General features: G+C 58.0%; 1 protein-coding gene across 1 annotated transcript in view; it reads left to right on the top strand.

Annotated features, from left to right (window-relative positions):
- The window catches only part of LOC140195691 (sodium/potassium-transporting ATPase subunit alpha-2-like), a 74,368-nt gene extending 72,527 nt beyond the window's left edge, over positions 1-1,841 (top strand). The window contains exon 7 of the mRNA XM_072254403.1: positions 1,833-1,841. Within this exon, the coding sequence (XP_072110504.1) occupies positions 1,833-1,841 (9 nt within the window). The remainder of the gene's footprint in view (positions 1-1,832) is intronic.
- The last annotated feature ends 10,806 nt before the right edge of the window (positions 1,842-12,647 follow it).

Here is a 12,647-nt window from a genome sequence, read left to right on the forward strand (position 1 = left end):
CCCCTTCTGGGTCTCCATTCCGCCTCTCAGTCTTCATTTCCCCTCCGGGTCTCCATTCCCTGTCTGGGTCTCCAATCCCCCTCTCGGTCTCCAATCCCCCTCCAGGTCTCCATTTCCCCTCACGGTCTCCATTTCCCCTCCAGTTCTCCATTTCCCCTCTCGATCTCCATTTCCCCTCCAGGTCTCCATTCCCACTCTTGCTCTCCATTCCCCCTCTTGCACTCATTCCCCCTCTCGATAACCATTCCCCGTATGGGTCTCCAATCCCCCCTCAGTCTCCAATCCCTCACTCGGTCTTCAATCCCCCTCCAGGTCTCCATTTCCCCTCCAGATCACCATTTCCCCTCCAGGTCTCCATTTCTCCTCCAGGTCTCCATTTCCATTCCAGGTCTCCTATCCCCCTGCCGGTCTGCATTCCCCCTCTGGGTCTCCATTCCGCCTCTCAGTCTTCATTTCCCCTCCAGGTCTCCATTCCCCCTCTCGGGCACCAATCCCCCTCTCGGTCTCCAATCCCCCTCTCAGTCTCCATTTCCCCTCCAGGTCTCCATTTCTCCTCCAGGTCTCCATTTCCATTCCAGGTCTCCTATCCCCCTCCAGGTCTGCTATCCCCCTCCCAGTCTCCATTTCCCCTCCAGGCCTCCATTTCTCCTCCAGGTCACCTATCCCTCTTTCGGTCTCCATTTTCCCTCTCGGACTCCATTTACCAAGCAGGTCTCCATTTCCCCTTCAGGACCCTACTTCCCCTCCAGGTCTCCATTGCCCCTCCCGGTCTCTATTTCCCCTCCAGGTCTCCATTTCCCCTCCAGGTCGCCTATCCCCCTCCCGATCTGCATTCCCCCTCTGGGTCTCCATTCCACATCCCAGTCTCCATTTTCCCTCCATGTCTCCGTTCCCTGTCTGGGTCTCCAATCCCCACCTCGGTCTCCAATCCCCCTCTCGGTCTCCAATCCCCCTCCAGGTCTCCATTTCCCCACCACGTCTCCATTTCTCCGCCAGGTCTCCATTTCCTCTCTCGGTCTCCATTTCCCCTGCAGTCCTCCATTTCTCCTCTCGATCTCCATTTTCACTCCAGGTCACCTTTTCCCCTCCAGCTCTCCATTACCCCACTCGCTATCCATTCCACCTCTCGGTCTCCATTTCCCCCTCTCGGTCTCCATTTCCCCTCCGGGTCTCCATTCCCCGTCTGGGTCTCCAATCCCCCTCCAGGTCTCCATTTCCCCTCCAGGTCTCCACATCCCCTCCAGGTCTCCGCTTCCCCTCCAGGTCTCCAATTCCCCTCTCGGTTTCCATTCCCCCTCTCGGTCTCCATTTCCCTTCCGGGTCACCATTCCCCGTCTGGGTCTCCAATCCCCCTCTCGGTCTCCATTTCCCCTACAGGTATCCATTTCTCCTCCAGGTCTCCTGTCCCCCTCCAGGTCTACTATCCCCCTCCCGGTCTCCATTTCCCTTCCAGGTCTCCATTTCCCCTCCAGGTCTCCTATCCCCCTCTCGGTCTCCATTTCCCCTTCCGTTCTCCATTTCCCCTCCAGGTCTCCTATCTCCCTCTCTGTCTCCAATCCCCCTCTCGGACACCACTTCCCTTCTAGGACTCCATTTCACCTCTAGGTTTCCATTTCCGCTCTCGGTCTCCATTCCCCTCTCCGACACCGTTTCCCCTCTCGGTCTCTATTTCCCCTCCAGGTCTCCATTGCCCCTCCAGGTCTCCATTTCCCCTCCCGGTCTCCATTGCCCTTCTAGGTCTCCATTTCCCCTGCGGATCTCCATTCCCCGTCTGGGTCTCCAATACCCCTCCCGGTCTCCGTTTCCCCTGGAGGTTTCCATTTCTCTTCCAGGTCTCCTAAACCCCTTTCGGTCTCCATATTCCTTCTAGGACTCCATTTCCCAACCAGGTCTCCACTTCACCTCAAGGTCTCCATTTCCCCTCCAGATCTCCATTCACCCCGCCATGTCTCCATTTCCCCTCAGGGTCTCCATTCACCCTCTCGGTCTCCAATCCCCTTCTCAGTTTCCAATCCCCATTTCGGTCTCCAATCCCCCTCTTAGTCTCCATTTCCCCTCCAGCTCTCGATTTCCCCTGCAGGTCTCCAATCTCCCTCTCTGTCTCCATTTCTCCTCCAGGTCTCCATACCCCCTCTCGATCCCCATTCCCCCTCTCGGTCTCCATTTTCCCTGCGGGTCTCCATTCCCTGACTGGGTCTCCAATCCCCCTCTCGGTCTCCAATCCCCCTCCAGGTCACCATTTCCCCACCACGTCTCCATTTCCCCTCCAGGTCTCCGTTTCCCCTCCAGTTCTCCATTCCCCCTCTCGGTCTCCATTTCCCCTCCAGGTCTCCATTCCCCGTCTGGGTCTCCAATGGCCCTCTCAGTCTCCAATCCCCCTCGAGGTCCCCATTTCCCCTCCAGGTCTCCGCATCCCCTCCAGGTCTCCATTCCCCCTCTCGGTTTCCTTTCCCCCTCTCGGTCTCCATTTCCCTTCCGGGTCACCATTCCCCGTCTGGGTCTCCAATCCCCCTCTCGGTCTCCATTCCTCCTCCCGGTCTCCATTTCCCCTCCAGGTCTCCATTTCCCCTCCAGGTGTCCCATCCCCCTCCCGTTCTCCATTCCGCCTCTCGGTCTCTATTTTCCCTCTCGATCTCTATTTCCCCTCCAGATCTCCAATCCCCCTTCATGTCTCCATTTCCCCTCCAGGTCTCCAATCCCCCTCTCGGTCTCCAATCCCCCTCCAGGTCCCCATTTCCCCTCCAGGTCTCCATTCCCGCTCTCGGTTTCCATTCCCCCTCTCGGTCTCCATTTCTCTTCCGGGTCACCATTCCCTGTCTGGGTCTCCAATCCCCCTCTCGGTCTCCATTCCCCCTCCCGGTCTCCATTTCCCCTCCAGGTCTCCTATCCCCCTCCCGTTCTCCATTCCCCCTCCGGGTCTCCATTTCCCCCTCTCGGTCTCCATTCCCCCTCTCGGTCTCCATTTCCCTTCCGGGTCACCATTCCCTGTCTGGGTCTCCAATCCCCCTCTCGGTCTCCATTCCCCCTCCCGGTCTCCATTTCCCCTCCAGGTCTCCTATCCCCCTCCCATTCTCCATTCCCCCTCCGGGTCTCCATTTCCCCCTCTCGGTCTCCATTCCCCCTCCCGGTCTCCGTTTCCCCTCCAGTTCTCCATTTCCCCTCTCGATCTCCATTTCTCCTCTGGGTCTCCATTACCCCTCTCACTCTCCATTCCCCCTCTCGGTCTCCATTTCCCCTCCGGGTCTCCATTCCCCGTCTGGGTCTCCAATACCCCTCTCAGTCTCCAATCCCCCTCCAGATCCCCATTTCCCCTCCAGGTCTCCGCATCCCCTCCAGGTCTCCATTCCCGCTCTCGGTTTCCATTCCCCCTCTCGGTCTCCATTTCCCTTCCGGGTCACCATTCCCCGTCTGGGTCTCCAATCCCCCTCTCGGTCTCCATTCCTCCTCCCGGTCTCCATTTCCCCTCCAGGTCTCCATTTCCCCTCCAGGTCTCCTATCCCCCTCCCGTTCTCCATTCCCCCTCTCGGTCTCCATTTCCCCTCTCGATCTCTATTTCCCCTCCAGATCTCCATTCCCCCTTCATGTCTCCATTTCCCCTCCAGGTCTCCATTCCCGCTCTCGGTTTCCATTCCCCCTCTCGGTCTCCATTTCCCTTCCGGGTCACCATTCCCTGTCTGGGTCTCCAATCCCCCTCTCGGTCTCCATTCCCCCTCCCGGTCTCCATTTCCCCTCCAGGTCTCCATTTCTCTTCCAGGTCTCCTATCCCTCTTTCGGTCTCTATTTTCCCTCTAGGACTCCATTTCCCAACCAGGTCTACATTTCCCCTCCAGGTCTCCATTTCCCCCCCAGGTCTCCTATCCCCGTCTCGGTCTCCATTTCCCCTTCCGTTCTCCATTTCCCCTCCAGGTCTCCTATCTCCCTCTCGGTCTCCAATCCCCCTCTCGGACTCCATTCACCCTCCCGGTCTCCATTCCCCTCTCCGACACCGTTTCCCTTCTCGGTCTCCATTTCCCCTCCAGGTCTCCATTGCCCCTCCAGGTCTCCATTTCTCCTCCCGGTCTCCATTCCCCTTCTAGGTCTCCATTTCCCCTGCGTATCTCCATTCCCCGTCTGGGTCTCCAATCCCCCTCCCGGTCTCCATTTCCCCTGGAGGTTTCCATTTCTCCTCCAGGTCTCCTAAACCCCTTTCGGTCTCCATATTCCTTCTAGGACTCCATTTCCCAACCAGGTCTCCATTTCACCTCAAGGTCTCTATTTCCCCTCCAGATCTCCATTCACCCCGCCATGTCTCAATTTCCCCTCAGGGTCTCCATTCTCCCTCTCGGTCTCCAATCCCCCTCTCAGTCTCCAATCCCCATTTCGGTCTCCAATCCCGCTCTTAGTCTCCATTACCCCTCCAGCTCTCGATTTCCCCTCCAGGTGTCCAATCTCCCTCTCTGTCTCCATTTCTCCTCCAGGTCTCCATTCCCCCTCTCGATCCCCATTCCCCGTCTCGGTCTCCATTTTCCCTGCTGGTCTCCATTCCCTGTCTGGGTCTCCAATCCCCCTCTCGGTCTCCAATCCCCCTCCAGGTCTCCATTTCCCCACCACGTCTCCATTTCGCCTCCAGGACTCCGTTTCCCCTCCAGTTCTCCATTTCCCCTCTCGATCTCCATTTCTCCTCCGGGTCTCCATTACCCCTCTTGCTCTCCATTCCCCCTCTCAGTCTCCAATCCCCCTCCAGGTCCCCATTTCCCCTCCAGGTCTCCGCATCCCCTCCAGCTCTCCATTCCCGCTCTCGGTTTCCATTCCCCCTCTCGGTCTCCATTTCCCTTCCGGGTCACCATTCCCCGTCTGGGTCTCCAATCCCCCTCTCGGTCTCCATTCCTCCACCCAGTCTCCATTTCCATTCCAGGTCTCCATTTCCCCTCCAGGTCTCCGATCCCGCTCCCGATTTTCATTCCCCCTCTCGGTCTCCATTTCCCCTCTCGATCTCTATTTCCCCTCCAGATCTCCATTCCCCCTTCATGTCTCCATTTCGCCTCCAGGTCTCCAATCCCCCTCTCGGTCTCCAATCCCCCTCCAGGTCCCCATTTCCCCTCCAGGTCTCCTATCCCCCTCCCGTTCTCCATTCCCCCTCCCGGTCTCCATTTCCCCTCCAGGTCTCCATTTCCCCTCCAGGTCTCCTATCCCATTCTCGGTCTCCATTTCCCCGTCCGTTCTCCATTTCCCCACCAGGTCTCCATTTCCCCTCTCGGTCTCCATTTCCCCTGCAGTCCTCCATTTCTTCTCTCGATCTCCATTTCCACTCCAGGTTTCCTTTTCCCCTCCAGCTCTCCATTACCCCACTCACTCTCCATTCCACCTCTCGGTCTCCATTTCCCCCTCTCGGTCTCCATTTCCCCTCCGGGTCTCCATTCCCTGTCTGGGTCTCCAATCCCCCTCTCGGTCTCCAATCCCCCTCCAGGTCCCCATTTCCCCTCCAGGTCTCCGCATCCCCTCCAGGTCTCCATTCCCGCTCTCGGTTTCCATTCCCCCTCTCGGTCTCCATTTCCCTTCCGGGTCACCATTCCCCGTCTGGGTCTCCAATCCGCCTCTCGGTCTCCATTTCCCCTACAGGTCTCCATTTCTCCTCCAGGTCTCCTGTCCCCCTCCGGGTCTACTATCCCCCTCCCGGTCTCCATTTCGCTTCCAGGTCTCCATTTCCCCTCCAGGTCTCCTATCCCCCTCTCGGTCTCCATTTCCCCTTCCGTTCTCCATTTCCCCTCCAGGTCTCCTATCTCCCTCTCGGTCTCCATTCCCCTCTCCGACACCGTTTCCCCTCTCAGTCTCCATTTCCCCTCCAGGTCTCCATTGCCCCTCCAGGTCTCCATTTCCCCTCCTGGTCTCCATTCCCCTTCTAGGTCTCCATTTCCCCTGCAGATCTCCATTCCCCGTCTGGGTCTCCAATCCCCCTCCCGGTCTCCATTTCTCCTGGAGGTTTCCATTTCTCCTCCAGGTCTCCTATCCCCCTTTCAGTCTCCATGTTCTGTCTAGGACTCCATTTCCAAACCAGGTCTCCATTTCCCCTCCAGATCTCCATTTCCCCTCCAGTTCTCCATTTCCCCTCTCAATCTCCATTTCCACTCCAGTTCTCCATTCCCCCTCTTGCTCTCCATTCCCCCTCTCGGTCTCCATTTCCCCTCCGGGTCTCCATTCCCTGTCTGGGTCTCCAATCCCCCTCTCGGTCTCCAATCCCCCTCCAGGTCCCCATTTCCCCTCCAGGTCTCCGCATCCCCTCCAGGTCTCCATTCCCGCTCTCGGTTTCCATTCCCCCTTTCGGTCTCCATTTCCCTTCCAGGTCACCATTCCCCGTCTTGGTCTCCAATCCCCCTCTCGGTCTCCATTCCTCCTCCGGGTCTCCATTTCCGCTCCAGGTCTCCATTTCCCCTCCAGGTCTCCTATCCCCCTCCCGTTCTCCATTCCCCGTCTCGGTCTCCATTTCCCCTGTCGATCTCTATTTCCCCTTCAGACCTCCATTCCCCCTCCATGTCTCCATTTCCCCTCCAGGTATCCAATCCCCCTCTCGGTCTCCAATCCCCCTCCAGGTCCCCATTTCCCCTCCAGGTCTCCGCATCCCCTCCAGGTCTCCATTCCCGCTCTCGGTTTCCATTCCCCGTCTCGGTCTACATTTCCCTTCCGGGTCACCATTCCCTGTCTGGGTCTCCAATCCCCCTCTCGGTCTCCATTCCCCCTCCCGGTCTCCATTTCCCCTCCAGGTCTCCATTTCCCCTCTAGGTCTCCTATCCCCCTCCCGTTCTCCATTCCCGCTCTGGGTCTCCATTTCCCCCTCTCGGTCTCCATTCCCCCTCCCGGTCTCCATTTTTCCTCCAGGTCTCCATTTCCCCTCCAGGTCTCCATTGCCCCTCCCGGTCTCCATTTCCCCTCCAGGTCTCCATTTCCCCTCCAGGTCTCCTATCCCCCTCCCGTTCTCCATTCCCCCTCTCGGTCTCCATTTCCCCTCTCGATCTCTATTTCCCCTCCAGATCTCCATTCCCCCTTCATGTCTCCATTTCCCCTCCAGGTCTCCATTCCCGCTCTCGGTTTCCATTCCCCCTCTCGGTCTCCATTTCCCTTCCGGGTCACCATTCCCTGTCTGGGTCTCCAATCCCCCTCTCGGTCTCCATTCCCCCTCCCGGTCTCCATTTCCCCTCCAGGTCTCCATTTCTCTTCCAGGTCTCCTATCCCTCTTTCGGTCTCTATTTTCCCTCTAGGACTCCATTTCCCAACCAGGTCTACATTTCCCCTCCAGGTCTCCATTTCCCCCCCAGGTCTCCTATCCCCGTCTCGGTCTCCATTACCCCTTCCGTTCTCCATTTCCCCTCCAGGTCTCCTATCTCCCTCTCGGTCTCCAATCCCCCTCTCGGACTCCATTCACCCTCCCGGTCTCCATTCCCCTCTCCGACACCGTTTCCCTTCTCGGTCTCCATTTCCCCTCCAGGTCTCCATTGCCCCTCCAGGTCTCCATTTCTCCTCCCGGTCTCCATTCCCCTTCTAGGTCTCCATTTCCCCTGCGTATCTCCATTCCCCGTCTGGGTCTCCAATCCCCCTCCCGGTCTCCATTTCCCCTGGAGGTTTCCATTTCTCCTCCAGGTCTCCTAAACCCCTTTCGGTCTCCATATTCCTTCTAGGACTCCATTTCCCAACCAGGTCTCCATTACATCTCAAGGTCTCTATTTCCCCTCCAGATCTCCATTCACCCCGCCATGTCTCAATTTCCCCTCAGGGTCTCCATTCTCCCTCTCGGTCTCCAATCCCCCTCTCAGTCTCCAATCCCCATTTCGGTCTCCAATCCCGCTCTCGGTTTCCATTCCCCCTCTCGGTCTCCATTTCCCTTCCGGGTCACCATTCCCCGTCTGGGTCTCCAATCCCCCTCTCGGTCTCCATTCCTCCACCCAGTCTCCATTTCCATTCCAGGTCTCCATTTCCCCTCCAGGTCTCCGATCCCGCTCCCGTTTTTCATTCCCCCTCTCGGTCTCCATTTCCCCTCTCGATCTCTATTTCCCCTCCAGATCTCCATTCCCCCTTCATGTCTCCATTTCGCCTCCAGGTCTCCAATCCCCCTCTCGGTCTCCAATCCCCCTCCAGGTCCCCATTTCCCCTCCAGGTCTCCTATCCCCCTCCCGTTCTCCATTCCCCCTCCCGGTCTCCATTTCCCCTCCAGGTCTCCATTTCCCCTCCAGGTCTCCTATCCCCCTCTCGGTCTCCATTTCCCCGTCCGTTCTCCATTTCCCCACCAGGTCTCCATTTCCCCTCTCGGTCTCCATTTCCCCTGCAGTCCTCCATTTCTTCTCTCGATCTCCATTTCCACTCCAGGTTTCCTTTTCCCCTCCAGCTCTCCATTACCCCACTCACTCTCCATTCCACCTCTCGGTCTCCATTTCCCCCTCTCGGTCTCCATTTCCCCTCCGGGTCTCCATTCCCTGTCTGGGTCTCCAATCCCCCTCTCGGTCTCCAATCCCCCTCCAGGTCCCCATTTCTCCTCCAGGTCTCCTGTCCCCCTCCAGGTCTACTATCCCCCTCCCGGTCTCCATTTCGCTTCCAGGTCTCCATTTCCCCTCCAGGTCTCCTATCCCCCTCTCGGTCTCCATTTCCCCTTCCGTTCTCCATTTCCCCTCCAGGTCTCCTATCTCCCTCTCGGTCTCCATTCCCCTCTCCGACACCGTTTCCCCTCTCAGTCTCCATTTCCCCTCCAGGTCTCCATTGCCCCTCCAGGTCTCCATTTCCCCTCCTGGTCTCCATTCCCCTTCTAGGTCTCCATTTCCCCTGCAGATCTCCATTCCCCGTCTGGGTCTCCAATCCCCCTCCCGGTCTCCATTTCTCCTGGAGGTTTCCATTTCTCCTCCAGGTCTCCTATCCCCCTTTCAGTCTCCATGTTCTGTCTAGGACTCCATTTCCAAACCAGGTCTCCATTTCCCCTCCAGATCTCCATTTCCCCTCCAGTTCTCCATTTCCCCTCTCAATCTCCATTTCCACTCCAGTTCTCCATTCCCCCTCTTGCTCTCCATTCCCCCTCTCGGTCTCCATTTCCCCTCCGGGTCTCCATTCCCTGTCTGGGTCTCCAATCCCCCTCTCGGTCTCCAATCCCCCTCCAGGTCCCCATTTCCCCTCCAGGTCTCCGCATCCCCTCCAGGTCTCCATTCCCGCTCTCGGTTTCCATTCCCCCTCTCGGTCTCCATTTCCCTTCCGGGTCACCATTCCCCGTCTTGGTCTCCAATCCCCCTCTCGGTCTCCATTCCTCCTCCGGGTCTCCATTTCCGCTCCAGGTCTCCATTTCCCCTCCAGGTCTCCTATCCCCCTCCCGTTCTCCATTCCCCGTCTCGGTCTCCATTTCCCCTGTCGATCTCTATTTCCCCTTCAGACCTCCATTCCCCCTCCATGTCTCCATTTCCCCTCCAGGTATCCAATCCCCCTCTCGGTCTCCAATCCCCCTCCAGGTCCCCATTTCCCCTCCAGGTCTCCGCATCCCCTCCAGGTCTCCATTCCCGCTCTCGGTTTCCATTCCCCGTCTCGGTCTACATTTCCCTTCCGGGTCACCATTCCCTGTCTGGGTCTCCAATCCCCCTCTCGGTCTCCATTCCCCCTCCCGGTCTCCATTTCCCCTCCAGGTCTCCATTTCCCCTCCAGGTCTCCTATCCCCCTCCCGTTCTCCATTCCCGCTCTGGGTCTCCATTTCCCCCTCTCGGTCTCCATTCCCCCTCCCGGTCTCCATTTTTCCTCCAGGTCTCCATTTCCCCTCCAGGTCTCCATTGCCCCTCCCGGTCTCCATTTCGCCTCCAGGTCTCCATTTCCCCTCCCGGTCTCCATTTCTCCTCCAGGTCTCCTATCTCCCTCTCTGTCTCCAATCCCCCTCTCGGACTCCACTTCCCCTCTAGGACTCCATTTCACCTCTAGGTTTCCATTTCCGCTCTCGGTGTCCATTCCCCTCTCCGACACCGTTTCCCCTCTCGGTCTCTATTTCCCCTCTCGGTCTCTATTTCCCCTCCAGGTCTCCATTTCCCCTCCAGGTCTCCATTTCCCCTCCCGGTCTCCATTGCCCTTCTAGGTCTCCATTTCCCCTGCAGATCTCCATTCCCTGTCTGGGTCTCCAATACCCCTCCCGGTCTCCGTTTCCCCTGGAGGTTTCCATTTCTCTTCCAGGTCTCCTAAACCCCTTTCGGTCTCCATATTCCTTCTAGGACTCCATTTCCCAACCAGGTCTCCATTTCACCTCAAGGTCTCCATTTCCCCTCCAGATCTCCATTCACCCCGCCATGTCTCCATTTCCCCTCAGGGTCTCCATTCACCCTCTCGGTCTCCAATCCCCTTCTCAGTTTCCAATCCCCATTTCGGTCTCCAATCCCCCTCTTAGTCTCCATTTCCCCTCCAGCTCTCGATTTCCCCTGCAGGTCTCCAATCTCCCTCTCTGTCTCCATTTCTCCTCCAGGTCTCCATTCCCCCTCTCGATCCCCATTCCCCCTCTCGGTCTCCATTTTCCCTGCGGGTCTCCATTCCCTGTCTGGGTCTCCAATCCCCCTCTCGGTCTCCAATCCCCCTCCAGGTCACCATTTCCCCACCACGTCTCCATTTCCCCTCCAGGTCTCCGTTTCCCCTCCAGTTCTCCATTCCCCCTCTCGGTCTCCATTTCCCCTCCAGGTCTCCATTCCCCGTCTGGGTCTCCAATCCCCCTCTCAGTCTCCAATCCCCCTCGAGGTCCCCATTTCCCCTCCAGGTCTCCGCATCCCCTCCAGGTCTCCATTTCCCCTCTCGGTTTCCATTCCCCCTCTCGGTCTCCATTTCCCTTCCGGGTCACCATTCCCCGTCTGGGTCTCCAATCCCCCTCTCGGTCTCCATTCCTCCTCCCGGTCTCCATTTCCCCTCCAGGTCTCCATTTCCCCTCCAGGTGTCCCATCCCCCTCCCGTTCTCCATTCCGCCTCTCGGTCTCTATTTTCCCTCTCGATCTCTATTTCCCCTCCAGATCTCCATTCCCCCTTCATGTCTCCATTTCCCCTCCAGGTCTCCAATCCCCCTCTCGGTCTCCAATCCCCCTCCAGGTCCCCATTTCCCCTCCAGGTCTCCATTCCCGCTCTCGGTTTCCATTCCCCCTCTCGGTCTCCATTTCTCTTCCGGGTCACCATTCCCTGTCTGGGTCTCCAATCCCCCTCCCGGTCTCCATTTTCCCTCCAGGTCTCAATTTCCCCTCCATGTCTCCATTCCCCCTCTCAATCTCCATTCCCCCGCTCGGTCTCCATTTTCCCTGCGGGTCTCCATTCCCTGTCTGGGTCTCCAATCCCCCTCTCGGTCTCCAATCCCCCTCCAGGTCTCCATTTCCCCACCACGTCTCCATTTCCCCTCCAGGTCTCCGTTTCCCCTCCAGTTCTCCATTTCCCCTCTCGATCTCCATTTCTCCTCCGGGTCTCCATTACCCCTCTCACTCTCCATTCCCCCTCTCGGTCTCCATTTCCCCTCCGGGTCTCCATTCCCCGTCTGGGTCTCCAATACCCCTCTCAGTCTCCAATCCCCCTCCAGATCCCCATTTCCCCTCCAGGTCTCCGCATCCCCTCCAGGTCTCCATTCCCGCTCTCGGTTTCCATTCCCCCTCTCGGTCTCCATTTCCCTTCCGGGTCACCATTCCCCGTCTGGGTCTCCAATCCCCCTCTCGGTCTCCATTCCTCCTCCCGGTCTCCCTTTCCCCTCCAGGTCTCCATTTCCCCTCCAGGTCTCCTCTCCCCCTCCCGTTCTCCATTCCCCCTCTCGGTCTCCATTTCCCCTCTCGATCTCTATTTCCCCTCCAGATCTCCATTCCCCCTTCATGTCTCCATTTCCCCTCCAGGTCTCCATTCCCGCTCTCGGTTTCCATTCCCCCTCTCGGTCTCCATTTCCCTTCCGGGTCACCATTCCCTGTCTGGGTCTCCAATCCCCCTCTCGGTCTCCATTCCCCCTCCCGGTCTCCATTTCCCCTCCAGGTCTCCATTTCTCTTCCAGGTCTCCTATCCCTCTTTCGGTCTCTATTTTCCCTCTAGGACTCCATTTCCCAACCAGGTCTACATTTCCCCTCCAGGTCTCCATTTCCCCCCCAGGTCTCCTATCCCCGTCTCGGTCTCCATTTCCCCTTCCGTTCTCCATTTCCCCTCCAGGTCTCCTATCTCCCTCTCGGTCTCCAATCCCCCTCTCGGACTCCATTCACCCTCCCGGTCTCCATTCCCCTCTCCGACACCGTTTCCCTTCTCGGTCTCCATTTCCCCTCCAGGTCTCCATTGCCCCTCCAGGTCTCCATTTCTCCTCCCGGTCTCCATTCCCCTTCTAGGTCTCCATTTCCCCTGCGTATCTCCATTCCCCGTCTGGGTCTCCAATCCCCCTCCCGGTCTCCATTTCCCCTGGAGGTTTCCATTTCTCCTCCAGGTCTCCTAAACCCCTTTCGGTCTCCATATTCCTTCTAGGACTCCATTTCCCAACCAGGTCTCCATTTCACCTCAAGGTCTCTATTTCCCCTCCAGATCTCCATTCACCCCGCCATGTCTCAATTTCCCCTCAGGGTCTCCATTCTCCCTCTCGGTCTCCAATCCCGCTCTTAGTCTCCATTACCCCTCCAGCTCTCGATTTCCCCTCCAGGTGTCCAATCTCCCTCTCTGTCTCCATTTCTCCTCCA

The sequence above is a fragment of the Mobula birostris genome, chromosome 3, assembly GCF_030028105.1.
Source record: "Mobula birostris isolate sMobBir1 chromosome 3, sMobBir1.hap1, whole genome shotgun sequence".
NCBI lineage: Eukaryota > Metazoa > Chordata > Chondrichthyes > Myliobatiformes > Myliobatidae > Mobula > Mobula birostris.